General features: G+C 40.4%; 1 protein-coding gene across 4 annotated transcripts; it reads left to right on the top strand.

The window, feature by feature from the left end:
• The first annotated feature begins 4,464 nt into the window (after nucleotides 1-4,464).
• LOC124216554 (odorant receptor Or2-like) lies at nucleotides 4,465-13,899 on the top strand. 4 transcript variants are annotated; one of them, XM_046621153.1, is made up of 8 exons: nucleotides 4,465-4,632; nucleotides 6,567-6,933; nucleotides 8,253-8,427; nucleotides 8,518-8,659; nucleotides 10,111-10,210; nucleotides 10,326-10,430; nucleotides 13,206-13,364; nucleotides 13,448-13,899. In XM_046621153.1, the coding sequence occupies exons 2-8, from the start codon at nucleotides 6,643-6,645 to the stop codon at nucleotides 13,502-13,504; spliced, it is 1,029 nt and encodes a 342-aa protein (XP_046477109.1). In that variant the 5' UTR covers nucleotides 4,465-4,632; nucleotides 6,567-6,642; the 3' UTR covers nucleotides 13,505-13,899. The 4 variants fall into 4 exon arrangements, with proteins under 4 accessions (XP_046477109.1, XP_046477107.1, XP_046477108.1 ...); XM_046621151.1 differs by having other exon boundaries at nucleotides 8,253-8,659; XM_046621152.1 differs by having other exon boundaries at nucleotides 6,546-6,933; nucleotides 8,253-8,659.
• The last annotated feature ends 1,791 nt before the right edge of the window (nucleotides 13,900-15,690 follow it).

Genomic DNA, 15,690 nt, shown 5'->3' with positions numbered 1-15,690 from the left:
ATCGAGGGCGACACTTCACGGCAATACTACAAAATATTGAATATCAGTGATGAACATTGAAAAGAAAATATTAATCCAAAATTGAAAAATCATTCAGCTCGATAAAACATTTCCATTTTTCACACGGTTCTCAGACTTTGATGTGCGACACACACTGTTAAAAATGATTGTGAGTTTACTACCCATTTACTGTACAAAAGAGGTGTAGATTCACAAATTCAGTGCAGCAGCGTGAATTACTATGCATTTGTTTGAAATTTACAATGAAAATTTTTGATTTTACTACAATTTATAGGAAAAACACAAAAAAGTAATTTGATTTCACTAAATTTTGTAGTCAATTTATCGTGTTTGTAAATTGAATACACAGTAAATGTATGGTCAATTTACTGTTTCGCATCCGGATAATACTTCTAATACAGTGTAAAAAGTTCGATACAGAAATTTTTAACAGTGTACTTTCACATCGTAGATCAGAAAAATATCAATGTGTATTCTGGGGCTTTGTTTACTCGTTATCGTATTTAGGATTTCATAGTAACGATGCACGTTGAGAAAAAAAATGTCATTTTGCAAGTTTAGAACCGTTGGAAATTCATCGAACCGTAACAAAGCAAAGCATACGCGTACCGCAAAAACTTGACTTCTTCACCGCATGTTCCGGTACGATAATGTTACCAGCTTCAACATCTATTATATGTGTTCTCTATTCTAACGTGACGTAAGTACAAACGTTCATCCGTAATGCAGTATAATGGATGTACATAATTATATTTTTTCTGCATTATTTAGTGCTGCAATCTACTTGTAATTATGACAAGTCACACTCACACACCGAAAAGAAAGTTTACCGATTTCAGCCACAATTACTATTGTTCCAGCAATAAATATTGTATACGATAATACGATGTCGCGATGCCATCCAGGCAACAAAGCCATGCAAATATGACTGACACAATATCTTATGCGTAAGCATACCTGCACTATGTCACGACGGACCTAAAGCGAAGAGCTCTGCGAGTCTGACAAGTATCTATTGGTAGAAAAAGCTGTGTCAGCGTAGGGGGGATGGTTTGCGAAAACATACGTTCAGCTGGATCATCGGATTCTCATGAATATCCACGAGCCCAAGAGATCTGGCTGACTTGGAAATTCATTTCATAAAGGTACATTACAGGACGTTAAACTTACCTGTGCTCGTATGGCTAGTTGTTTGAGTACAAAAAGTTGTTGGTGACAACAGGATATATTCGCATCACAGGGAAATGTCAAAACCGATATGTTTCACAAGTATATTTGAAACACGATCCCAACGTCATTGAATAATCAAATCAATCGTCATGAACCTCGATTCGTCGGGTTGATAGTCCCATCTTCACACAATTCACTGTATCTGTTCGTGCAACTTTATTATTATTATATTAGTTTGTAAATTTATCACAGCAAATACTTTAGTTTCGTTATATTCGTATGTTGTACCTATTTACCACGTATAAGGTGACTGAAGAGTCACAACAATAGATTTACTTTCTTATTCCACATGACAAGTAGTTTAACGTTATAGTAATTCAAATTACGTACTTATTGTCCACTCCAGAAATTCGTGGGCCGATACTCGAATCGGCAGTTACGTACGTTCGCTTGGCCGGTGAGGGCGCAGCGCAAGTTAGTCGCGAGCGCTCGAATAGGTAGGACGTGTTAGGTTTGCCTTAGACACGCGCGTCGATTATTTCGTTTCGCGTAGTTTTAAGATTTATCCGTTTAACACGGTCGGGGGAGACACGGCACACCCTCCAGTAGGGCCGGAGGTGCCCGTCTCCCGGGCGAGCGTCATTGCACTTCAGCGTTGGTTCCCGAGACGTCGGGACCGCTGTTTGCACGGCATTGGGCCACCATGACGCTCCCCATTCTCTGCTTCCACGAGTGCGTGGAAGTTGCGGAGCACGGTTTCTCATGGAGACTTAGATAAGTTGGCTTAAGATTATTGAATGATCATTCAATCTGGTTGACGAGGAACGCACCAGCGACTGTATTATCCTGTTTTATGATGATCTGATTTGCAGTTAATAAACACTTGTCTTGCTTCGGCTTTTCCCTCTGCACCGCGAGGGTTTTTATGCCGAAGCAAGCGTCTTGTCTTTCCCGCGAAATCGTGTTATTTATTTATTCACCCTCTCACTCACTCATCCCATCCCGATTGAAGTTAGAGAAGAACTCTGGTCAAACGACCTGAACAGTATCACTCCGGCACACATAACGAGCTACTTTCCACGAGACTCACGTATTATTCCTTCCGAGTTTCGACTGATACTGATCTGGTTTTGGATTCTTCTCCATATATAGACTTTGGACTGTACTGTCTTGTTTACCACTCGTTGTAGCGTGCGTAAGATGAGCGTACTTGGATTGATTCGCACACACGTCGTAGTATTTTAATACATTCCGCCCCTTTACTAATCTCTAGCTGATCTATAGCGGTCGTTCACCCCCCTCGGCGTACCGTACCTCTCTGTTATTACATATGGTTTCAAGTAATGCTCTTCCAAACTGTAGTCCTACTGCGTAGACTTCTTAATTTTTTACACATTCTCAGGTTGAGATCGCGTTGAACATCGGATTATAACTTGGTAATCGCACGGGGCAATAATGATCTGGGGCAATGACAGATTACGAAATTATAGGTCATATGCTTCGCCAACACTACCTATGCTCGTATGGCTGGTTAAACTAGAACTGCGTTCGAAACAATTGATACGTGTAAACCGCATGCAATTTCAGTTACCTCCGGATCTGTGCCGTGTGTTTCGTGAAATTTCAAAAGAAAAAAAAAATCAACCTCCGTTGTATTAACACGGGAAGTGTACCCAATTTCGCCACCGTTTTAAACGACTGAAAAAGAATTTCAAAATTCGAAAAAATACGCGGCACAGATTACTCTTTTACCTTCAACATGCTTCAAAAACAACTTCGATATCTATATAAATAACGGAGAAAACTTGCATCGCGTAAACGTCTGCAAGCGCTAGCTGCGCCGGGAGTAGGCAACGTCTTATTATATTGCAGCGTGCCTGGATGCATCCAAAGTAGTGCAATTGTTCATTTTCCAAACAGATTTCGAAAGTGAAAGTATACTTCTACAATAGGTTTATTCTCATTTTGCGTTGAAATGCTGCGAAATAGATGAAAAATACGTGCAAACACGACTAATTAACTATTCCTAATACAAGTAACTTGTGAAACATTCATTACAAACCTACCGCTTTTGTACCACTGGAAGATAGCTGATTTTGGGAAAAATCCAATGCCACGGACAACAGTGCTGTTTTGCATAATTTCGATTGCGGCCGTAATCTTGCAGCGATGTATTTTGAGCTGGCTTGCGGTCTGAGGCTGAAACACCCGCATCACTTGCCACGAAAGGAGACGATGGTGTGTTTGCGCTATTTTCTAAATTTCCACGTGCCATAACTTCCGTGTACTTCATGGTGGAGAGATCGTCTTCTTAGGCTTCGGATTCTTTTCACAATCAACTACCTTTTCAAAAGATCAAAACGGCAGGTTTGTATTGATGTACAATATTGAAATATTGGATATCAGTAATGAATATTAAAAAGAAAATATTGAAATACATTCAGCTTGATAAAATATTTCGACGTTTCGTACGGTTCTCAGACTTTGATGATCAATGTTTCTCTAACCGTTGGTTGAAAGAATAACCATGCAACCGAATTCCGATGTTTTCTTCATTTATTATTGTATTGGAGTTTTGTGGTAACGATGCGTGCGCAAAAAAATAGTTGTTTCGCAACTTGAGAATCGTCTGAAATTCAGTGAATCGTAACAAAGCAAAGCATGTAATGCATATTGTGGAAACTTGACTGCTTCAAAGTCATTCGAAAATTGTAGAATGGTGGATTCCTTCCACACATTTCGATGAGATAACGTTACTCACTTAAACTTCCGTTATGTTCTCTATTCTGATCTGATATTGTAAGTGCAAACATTCGTTGATAATGCAGTAGAGTGAATAGAGAATAATCTGTTTCCCGTATTATTTAGTGCTGCAATCGACTTATAATTATGACGAGTGACACTCGCGGGTGTATGAGCTAGTACGTGCAGAAAATTGAGTACCAACCCTACGACAGTCACGGCGTCAATGCCAGTAGAACGAAGACATAAAATGTTAACAACTTTCCAGCATCGCTGCTGCCGGCTCATTAAGCCTGGGAGTGATGCGTATGCCTGGCAATTATCACCGGTTTGATTCGAGACTAGGCGTGGCTTGTTTATTATGTTACGGACATTATATCCTTCGCTTCGAGTCTGCGAAACAAAAGGCCCCCTCCGCATACTTGTTTCAACCAATAGTTAGCCAGGAATCTGCGATCCCCACCTTGTTGGAATCGAAAGGCCTTCCGCTGCGTGGAACACGACGCAGATATTCCTTACAATTAGCGAAGAACTAAACGGGAAGTAAGATTCATTGCCTGCTCATCGTCGGAGCAGGAAAGAACGGATTAGCAGACGTTGAGTTTCATTTCTCTCACGTGTTCACTGTGAATTAAAGTTACCGTACGACCGATAGATTTCCGAGTATTTCGACCGGATTTTGTAATCCTCGAATAACGAGTAAGTAGCTGGTGAATATTTAAACAGAAAAAATTTACGTTGATTTTCATATACAATGTCGAATGGGCGCCAATTCCGGTACAAGGAATTATTAGGACGTTGAATAACGTTACGATGAACATTACTCATGATATCTACGTTGTTTTATTCTACGAATATTATAACGGAGTTACATCCGTCCCTTAAGGGAGTGCCCTGATCTCCAAATATTGAAGTCCACGTATCTCAAACGCGAAAAATGGTTCACCATCCCTATTCTTTGCGTAATTCGGTCCCGAAGTCTGACCCAAAAAGGAATTGACGGTTCATTCTCCTTCAATTTACATAAAACTCTATTGATCGGTTTCCGAGACATCGTCGACGCTGTACCGAGAGATTTCCCGGATTCGCATGAACGTGAAGGTCGGTTTGAAAAATTTTTCAACGTCAAAAATCGGAATATAACAACGTCGAAATGAGAAAATGTAAATAATTCTACGTACGGGGTTCGAACTTGGAACGAACGCATCGCTCGCAACATTTGTTGTACCGTCTGGGGATGCACCAAGGACTCAAAATGCTCGCGTGAAAACTAGTTCAATTTCTCGAAACTTATATCAGTTCAATGGGAACTCTCGTTCTTCCGATTATTTGAAATTCTGTATTATTTAGCATTGAGGACATGATGGAAAAGGCGATTCGATGGAACGAATTATTAGAAACGAATACAAATTTTGTGGATATTACTCTTACTGCGTCGAATTTGCTTTTTACACGAATTTTTTTACATTAAACGTCACTTGTGTGCATTTCATCTCTCCGAAAGATTTTAAATCTTAAATTGTTGGCCATGAAATAATAATTTGAATTGAATTGATTAGTGAAATCAAGCATCGTCCGTACCGTCGTTTCACCGGCTCAAAGAATATTCGACGGAAGATGTGAAATTCAGATGAAATTCAACTCAATTCCTTCATCTATTAGTGATTATGGAATAACTCTATTCAATCTTCCGTTTTGCGTACGGACGATTGATGAATCTCTATCGACGGACAACAAATCCATGAGAATTCGTGCAAAACTTGCAAATATATTACGTTTGTACCGCGTATCCAGGTATATTGAGAAACAATTGTATATTTTTGCAAAAAAAGTTTTATAAGATTGTGAGTTAGTTGTCGAATTTGCACAAAATGTCTGGCAATTCCACTTTACGGTACAGAAATTGCACTCCCGCTTCGCTGCTGTGTAAAAAGACATCTGCAGTGAATTGACAGCAATTTTCAAGAACGAACAGATAACAGTGGTTATAACAAATGCGTACCTGTATTACTTGTAGTAAAAAAATTTTGACTCGAACCCTACGAAGCAAACAGGACTGTTTGGATGACTCGGATAATTCAGGTATCCGAATAGATGAAATCTACCTTTTCGAATATTTCGGATAGTTCGAATACCAAGGAATTCACGTACCTACTCGAACTATCCGAATAGTTCGTATGTCCGAATTCGAAGCGTTGGATCCGATGGATCCGGGTTATCCGGATAACGCCGATACCCGAAACACTCGTAGCTCGGACAAAAATGTGGCGAACAGATTGTCACAGATTGAAGAACCACAGGGGCGTTGCAAATTTACTCGTGCATTGACATAACAGTCGCAATGTTTCTGTTAAATTTTGTCACATCTTGTGCTGTGTGGATCACACGTACCGAAATTGGCTGATGACCCGTATCCTCGCGGTAGTTTCGCGAAATTAATTTTAATAAGAGTTCTCAACGTACGTCGGTGCCACCTTATCTCGATAATGATTCACGGTGGACGGCTCGCATTTTCATACGATATTACCGATTAAGTATTCCCTGAGTTCTTACTTGTACCGACGCTTGGCGCCCATTGGTTACGGCACCGGTATCCATTAGCTCACGTCAAGTCTATTCGAAAATTGGAACAGAATAATCCATCGGTGGCTCCTCACCACCCATAGAAGAATTTTGAATCCAGAGAAAGTTCGACAGAAAGAAGTAGTGATGAAGACCATGTCGGTAGATACGTCGCTTCGCCTGGCAAGAATTCTATCGACCTTGATATTGCTATGGCCGCTAGCTCCTGATGCAAAGCGTACCGAAGTCATAAAACGTCGGTGTTTGACGCTCTTATCGATAGCTCATATAGGCGTAACATTTCCAACAATGATACGTGGGACGCTCGAAAACATGGAAAACCGCCTTGACATGTTCCTGGGTAGCACAGACATGATAGGAGTCGGTAGTCTGCTACTGTATATCGGTATCTGCTACATCGAGGAAACTCGCCTTCATGTTGAGTATAATCAAATCTTATGTATCTCACTAATTTATGTTGAAAGAAAATGAGTTACGGGCCGATGTTTGATTTTCTGAAAATAAACGTGCATCTTGCATTCCGAGCGGAGGGAGATTCCGTGGTCATAATTATAGTCGTTTTAAATTGTGAGAACTTTTGAAACTTTTTCTCCATGTGGTACAAAACGACTGGCAAGTTTTACCGTTACCAATTATACTTACACGGTGACCCCGAACACTTCCTCACTTTTTTTTGTAACACACTTCCCTAATTAATCTTTAAGTTGTCAACAGTAGCTCGAATTAGGAAAAGAATTGCTTAATTTGAATGAGGTTACTTTCGTCATGTTACTGACTCTTCATATTTCGGTAATCAATTTCGCAACTTTTCACCACCAGAGACCAGTAGTTATGTTTTACATCGAAGTTATACATCGTCGCCTGTAGATTGACTTCAGAAGATAATTAAGATGCAGAACCCATTTCGGTGTCGAATCTCATCGCCAAGTACGTGTAAACATGTCGGCTTTTGCAAAAAAGTCTTTTACCATAAAGTTGCCCATCTGGCTGTAAAAGAATGTGGTTAATTTCTTATGTTCATACGTTAACGGTAACCGAATTAGAAGAGGACGGTTATTGTGTGTAATGGTGTGAACGTATTACAAAACGGAAGTATGTCCGATCAACATTTATTAGCGACTCCGTGAAATGATCGTGATTATCTCATCGTTCAATCGGAATGTCAACTGCTTATCTAAATTGCGTGCTGCTTGTATTTACCTTACACCTACTCGCTCTCACACGCATTCCCGTCTCCAGATATTTCGTGAATTTCTATCTTGCCTGTCTTTTTCATACCACGGCAGTTCACAAATTTGTCGACCTGTGATACGTTGAAATATTGACGTTGTATAGACACGTCAAAGTTCCACAAGCTCCGTACTGTAATTCATCTTCCCAAAGTAGCTATTGTATAAACGCTAAACTCGTTGAGTTCAATAAAGATGCATGATGTTTCGGATCATTCAACAGAACTAAGTAATCTATTCGTTGACATATCAGTAAGGTGTCTTGCGTGACGAATATACGTGAATGGCTATCTATAATTCAATTATTTCTAGCTCATACACTGAGTGATTCACGGCAGAAATTACCTATTTTCATGCTATATTAAATGAATCAGGAAGACGTGGGGTTCTAAAAATTATTTGTTGAAAACTGCACGCATCTCCACCAAACTTGCTCTCAAAAGACTTGTTTCACATTCTTTGTCATGCTTCCAAAGAAGTGTTTTCATTCGTAAAACTTTTTACCAGGGGTTGATAACCGAAATGACGTCGTTCATGAAAGAAGCTAACGACGAGGAATTGGCTGCGATTCAGTTCTACATGAAAAAGTGTTCAGTGCTACACATCGGAACTTTCATGGTGGCCTTGTCCATACCATTATCATATATTTTTTCACCTCTTATTCAAGATCAGCCCTTGCCCGGTAGAACCGCATACCCGTTTTCAATAGAGCCACTTTGGATTTATATTATGCTATTTATATCACACTCTGTTGTTATTATTCAAATTCAAGGCGCAATATGCATGACCGTAGCGTTTGTGGTTCTAACCTGGTTCGGCGCTGCAAGATTTGATATGGTGTGCATGGACATCAATAAGGCAACCACAGAAGCTGAAATGAAGAAATGCGCTGTAAAGCACCAGGAATCGATAGAGTAAGGTTAATTCTGTACTTTTCCTTCAATATGCCGTATCTATCAATGATAAATCGGGCACGCAGCGAAAATAAAATAGTACTTCGTGTCACCAGAGCAAGAAAGCGAATTTTTGACGGAAGTAACGTAGTTTGCCGACTTGATGACTTTCGCTTTTTCGTACGAATATCACCTATCACTTCTTGTAGAGAGTGCAGAAAAAGTCCCTCTTGGAGTGCCTCTGAAGCGTCCAAAATAAAGTAACCATGATGTTCAAATGGCGTCCGCAAAAGTAACTTATGGGTATCAAAGAGGCTATGGTCAGTCTGCGCATGCGCAGCCCACACCCTTGTAAAAAGCGCCACTCGTCACACGCTTCACAGGCACCGAAATCGGGACCTCAGATGCCCTTGTTACAATAACATAGCGAAACACACACCCATACGGCATATGCCGATCCTAGTGGTGTCGCGCATAACGTGCAAGATTGCGAAACGGGAGGACTTGAGTTCAAATCCCCAGCGCGGCAAAGCTTTTCGTTGACGCTCCGTCCGTAACCTCGCGGTCGAGTGCCGTGGGGGTTGCGAACTGATCAACTTCACCCATTTTATATGTTCACAGTTTTGGAAGAAACATTCGTAACAACGTATACATCTGTTGTCCTCTTGTCCCAAGATACACTTGGTGACAATGAATCTGAGACGGCTAAGTTCTTACACTGGACAGTTATGTTGGCAACACAGAGAAACCTAGAGCGCCGTAGTCGGTCAAGTGCGAAACTAACTCAATCTCAATGAACACAACATAACCCCTGACCGTCGAATCTAACCTTAGTTATTGAGATTGAGTTGGCGCTATGGCGTTGTAAGTTTCTCTGTGTTGCCAACATAACTGTCTAGTGTGAAAAATTAGCTGTCTCAGATTCGTCGTCACCAAGTGTACTTGCCGAGTTTGTACCTCGGAAAAATGCGACATTGAGAAATATCGTCGTTCGAAAGTATCCAATTTACATTGAAATTTCCCTCTGAAATAGTTTTGGCAGATCGAACGAAACCTCGAGAAAAATTCTTTAGTAAATTTGATAATTTTTTCGCGGAGTATTAAAAAGTTACAGTTCTCCAGGCAAAACATGTTCCAAGGCAGATGAGCTTTCCTCACATTTTACAGAAGAACGTTAATGTAAGTAGATTCGTCATTGGAAGCCTGTTTCCCAACATTTCCTACTTCGCAGTTTTATTTTCATCAAACGAATGTATACTTTGGTTTTTGTGAAACGATCATACAGATTGTGCATTCAGTTCAGCCGTGTATCAGGTGGAATTAAGCATAACAGGTAACTTGGATGATCAATGTCGTGGCGAATAAATGGTATGAATTCTCTTCTTAATACGCAGCCAGCTTGTGAACGCTTGTTTCTTTCAATAAATATTAAAACTTTTCAGGAAATCAAATGTGGTTTTTACAATTTTCAGCTTTGCGAACAGACTGGGGACGACTGTGGGCCGTATGGCTTTTGGGGTGGCCATAAGCAATTTGCTGGGCGTTATGTTTGGAGGAGTCGTGATCACTTACGTAAGATTAAACTGTTACGGATGAAAATTTATATATTTCCAAACGGTTGATGTCCGTCGTCTGTACAATTCGTCAAAATTTTTTTTTTTTTTTTTTGCATTTCACGGCGATACAGAGGAAATTTGATTCCATCGATTTCTTCAAGTTGATGATCTTCATGATGATAGCCACGATTCACCTGTTTCTGTACGCTTGGCCAGCGGACTACTTGGCTCAGTCGGTAATTGACTTAAATTTTTCTTGTTGAGTCCTTTATATCAGGTGCGGCAAAACTTAAGTTTTGTAATGCTTGTCAACTTCGATCTGATCGTAATCGTACGTCAGCGATCCTCACTGGGATGATTGATGTTGTGACTTTGACTTTTACTGCACCTTGGCCACCCGGAGAAGTGACCCAGAAGTTACAGCGCGCACAATAATTTAGCGGCCCGCGATGTAAGCTGGAAAAAATTTTATCTTCCAAACCATATCGCGAGATTCTGTTGGGCGCCTGGCGTGGTCAACACACTTCGAAACCTTCATCTTCGCTGAACCTCGGGTAATATGCTCGGTATCTCAGTACCGCGGAGAGGGGAGGAATGATTTTGAAGAGACGGAGAGAGAGAGAGAGAGAGAGAGAGAGAGAGAGAGAGAGAGAGAGAGAGAGAGAGAGGAAGACACTCGACAACAACACGCTGTTCAACAAAAATTAAATAAAATCGTATATTTTACAATAGCGGTGATACAAAACAAACCAGCGGATTTGGGCTGACTGTGAGTCAGCCTTGGAACTTCCGTTATTTGTGCTCGAAACCAGTATATTCCGATACAAGAGGCCAAACGAGCGTTTTGCGCACTGCGAGTCTGACGGCAGCACGAAGCCGAGGTTGAGCCTCGGCTTCATGCGGCCTTCAGACAAGTAGTACGCAAGAAGCGAGTTTGGCCTGGCGTGTCAAACACTGTTTTTCTTCACGCTTGTATGGAAGTCCGGTTTGTGTAGTGTTTGGGGGCAACGGAAGCCAGGCAGGTAATAATTCGTGATCAGCGACCCAAAGAATATGAATTTTTCAATTTTCATCAAACTCCGGATGTTGTAATTTTTTTTGAGCATATGTACTACGTGAAATCTTTATTTTGCGAATGTGACTTCAGATATGTGATCAGCGACCCCAAATACCTTCGGATACCAATTTTCATGCAAATCCGTTCATCCGTTGCGAAGATAACACAATTTTTATTTCATTTTTGTGTATTTGGTTTTTCAAATTATTCAAAAACCACTAAACCAATCACAGCCAAAATCTAATCGGGTCTAAGTCTGAGAGAGGTGCGTCGATCAAGTCTAAGTTCATCAAAATCTAACTACTCGTTCTCGAGATATCGTCGGACAAAAAATTGATCACGCACATACATCCATACATACATACATGCATAAATACATACACACACACAGACGTCCATTTGAAAATGATCGGAGGTGATTCTCCGGACCTCAAAACGTGGAGATCTAGTGAGAACTCAACTTTTCATACCCGGAGTGATTACAATAACTTCCTACTTTCTCTGAAATCAGAGAAACGGGAAGTCAAAAAATAAAAAAAGGGATTCAAAATTCGTTCTGTGCGATACAAAATTAAACAACAGAAAATTATTCATAACCTACGCTATTTCTTAATCTACCGAGCTAGCAGCTCCTTAACTAAAATCCAACTCAATATTTACGAGTCGCAAGTGCGCAACTCTCGATTCGAAACCTAAAAACTTCAGCGCCACAGCAATAATTACTCGAAACCGAAACTATAACTACTTTCTCGACGGTGCGCCGCCGGACTATCGAACAGACGGCGTTTTCAATATCACCCGACTCGGAACTTCGACGCTACCGCGAGTGGTATTGAATCTGAACTGAACTTGACAACTTGAATTAAGATAAACGTTATTCTCTACTTACCTCAACTGAACAAAATCTTCCTTCGAAATCGTCGCTATTCCGTCATTCCGCAATTTCCTCGAATTCATTGCCGACTTACTGCTTGATGCCGTTGGAACTCGAAAAATAATAAAAAGACAAGATGCCTGAAATATTTTATTCACTACTCGCTAAAGTGTCCCCTCTCGGAATTTCGGATGTCCAAGGGTTCCAGGGTACTTCATCAACAATTTGTCCTGAATGTGACATAATTAGCATTAGAAATAATATAATTGACTATCTGGTCGTTTGGTTCATTCATGACGTCTTTATTGGACGCAAGATTTCACCTGATTGTGAGCTATTGTTAGGCGAACCGGAGATCCGAATTCACCAATTGGCCCGTTTGGCTAATTTTTCATTATTCTGTTAAGTTTCTCTTCTAACTTTTCGGTACCCTGTGGCTAATAGTTTCTTCGGACATATTTCAACCAATTGCCGCATACATGTGAGTCGATACACATCGAAGAACATACTGGATCACCAGTTTTTGGTTATTAAATATTAGGTAGCGCGTATAGGAATCGGGTCATCATCATAAGCATATAGGAATCACAGGGAACAACCTTGGTAATATTCATTTAAAGTCTACACTAACGCTACTGCTTAGCTGATGTGTGAAGTCCGGTGATCCCCGGATTACGATCGAAGAATCCAATTGCAAAGTTCAGCGAATGAAACCAATTCGCAACATTGGAAGAAATACTTGTACACGTTTGAACTGAAAAATTCCAAGGATCAGCCAATTGCGCATTTTGGCACATATGTAGCAACGATAATAATAATGCTAACAATAACGATAACGAAAATGATCGTGATAATCGTAATGATAATAAACAGAATAGCTCACCTTCTGTCATTTTATTGGGGCATGGACACCTTGGATACTTATGGAACATCTTGTTCGAATTTTTCTACCGTACTTCAAAAATCATGAATAAATTGAGCGTACCGTTTTCTTAGCTCACTCAAATGATCGATGTGTTGTTGTCACCTTCACTTTCGCAAGTCATTAGATTCATTGATAGCATTTAATTTCTCCCGTAGAGCCAACGCGTAGCGGAATCCATTTTACATGGCGAGTGGGTAGGAAAATCGCCTAGGATGCATAGCTCGTTATTGCTTATGATGCAAAGGGCCAATGACAAAGCCATAATCAAGGTCGACGGCGTGCTTCCTCCTTTGAACCTGGAAATGTTTGGAAGTGTACGTATATGACGAGCCTGTAGTATAATTTTCACTTTTTCACAACCTAGCTTAACCTTCGGATTTTCGGTTTTTTGTTTCAGGGGTTATCAACCAGTTTCTCGTACATCGCAACGCTGCTCGCTATTTTCGACGAGTGAATACGGAAGCAGATAATCCGTAAGGTCACAATGCTTTTGTCGCATCAAGATACGTACACCATCTTCTGCGTATGAGCCAGTCTGTCTAGTGATTTAAACCCAGCAGCCAGGCGACGAAAATTTGATTCGTCTGTTATTCCCGTTTTCACGTTACGTGATAAAATCATTATACCTAGTACGAGCTATAATGCGAAAAGCAAACAAATCAAGTTTTTAACGAGGTATTGCTTAGTGAGACTTTGGAAGCTGGCAGGTGTATTGTGACGATCTTTTTCAGTAGAACATAATAAGTATATGAAAGATCGAATGCAACTTTGGTTCATGTGATTGCAATAGTTGGAACGTAGAATACACTGGAACCCATAGAATAAACGAATAATCGAAATCACTATAAAGAGCGTCAAATGTAGTAGATATCTTGATACATTTTTTAGCAAATTTCATCCAGACTTCGCCCGCATCACACACGTTTGTGCACCAATTCTTCGAATCCTTTTATAAAAGTGGCTGATCGGCCGAATCGATGCAGATCGTGAAACCCGGATGAAACGGTTGCATCGGTCATACTCCTGTTCCGCGACGAATAAATGACCCAGTACGTGTAAGAAATGTCGGTGTTTAACAATCAGAGATTATATAATGTTTTGAAAGAGTCGAGAATATGAGAAATATTCTACAGTTCGCGTAATGTAATATAAAATGATAAGAAAGGCGACTCCAATTTTTCAGAATCATTCGAAAATCTCAAAGGTTTATAAGCTCGTCTACATTCTAATCGATGAAAATCACCAAAGCGCTTCAGAAACTTGGAAGAAAAACAATCGAATTCATCAGAAAGTGAATTTCAATTAAGTAAAACAGAAAATACAGTAAATTTAGAAGAAGCTATTATGTGAATTTCGTTTTTGAAAAAAAAAAAAACTTTTGCAACGTGATCTCAGATTACAAGCTTACTCCAAATACACTAAGGCAGTTGAGCACGACTACAGCATTGCATTAGGCTACTTGTAACCAGCGTGACTTATTGTTAGTCGGGGTCGTGGTAACGTCTCAACAAGATGAAAACGATATTATTCGATGTCACGTTCAATATTCGCGGAGTCAAATCGCCGCCAAGAAACTGTTGGGCGAACCTCTCTACAAGTTATCACGCCGCTGCTCTTCGGGCACCGATAACATTTTGATCTAGGTCTTAATGGAAAGTTTCGAACCTTTGTCGATCGAGAAGATCCGTTTACACGCGATTGTGAACGGTGTCGAAGAATTGCGGAGAAGTTGACGGCTGCTATTCCCTTCGAGTTCCTGCGGCGTCCATTCGGCGTGAGACTTTGTCGAGGATCTCGACTGATTGGATTTGGTGAGACATCGTTTCGTATCGTTACATTATTCTTAGTCACTCTTTTTCTTCACATTGCGATTGAATATGCTGAGACGGCGTACCTTTTTGACAAAGACAATTTGACGAATATTAAATAAAAATACACACCACCTGCCGCGGCCGTGGTCCGTCGGCTGACAGGGCTCTAGGCTAATTAGTTAATTAATTCTATAAATTCGTTGGGCGCCAATTGGTTCGAGGAACCAATACCTAAATTTTCTTTTACAAATTGACCATTGGTGAATAAATAATTAAATAAGAAATTCGACTAGCTCAATTATTGAAATAGAAGAGACGACGCAAGGAGGATACGTGGAGGACCAAAAGTAATTGCAAGACGATAGAAAAGCCCATAGGCGAATATATATAAATTTATTTACTTACTACTTGACGATATATTGGATCTAGTTATCCATCTAATTGACGAACTTAGTTAAATCGCCGACAGACGGTCGAAGTAACTATTACACAAAACAGTTATATTTAATATTAAATTTGACGGGATCGGACCCAATACGGCCGAGACTCCTCGAGGACTGCTTACACGTGAAGCGTGTTTATTCTGCGCAGCTAGTTTGCCGATCTTGCTGCCGATCTGCTGCAAGGTTTGCAGGCAGGGTTGTTTATTTCGCAGTCAAATACAGTGTGAGTCTTTCCTCGTACAGCGTGATACTTGGTCTAATCTATAGGTTGACAATGCAGATGACGATTGTGTTTTTACTAATTTTCTACCTACAGGGTTAGTGTCGATTATCAGGGCTCGGGGGTTGATCGAGTTCTCGAGGAGTCAGTTCGAGTTTTGACGTCG

This window comes from Neodiprion pinetum, chromosome 4 (genome assembly GCF_021155775.2).
Source record: "Neodiprion pinetum isolate iyNeoPine1 chromosome 4, iyNeoPine1.2, whole genome shotgun sequence".
Lineage (NCBI taxonomy): Eukaryota > Metazoa > Arthropoda > Insecta > Hymenoptera > Diprionidae > Neodiprion > Neodiprion pinetum.
The sequence above is the reverse complement of the archived record's forward strand: the minus strand, read 5'-3'. Positions and strand labels throughout refer to the sequence as shown.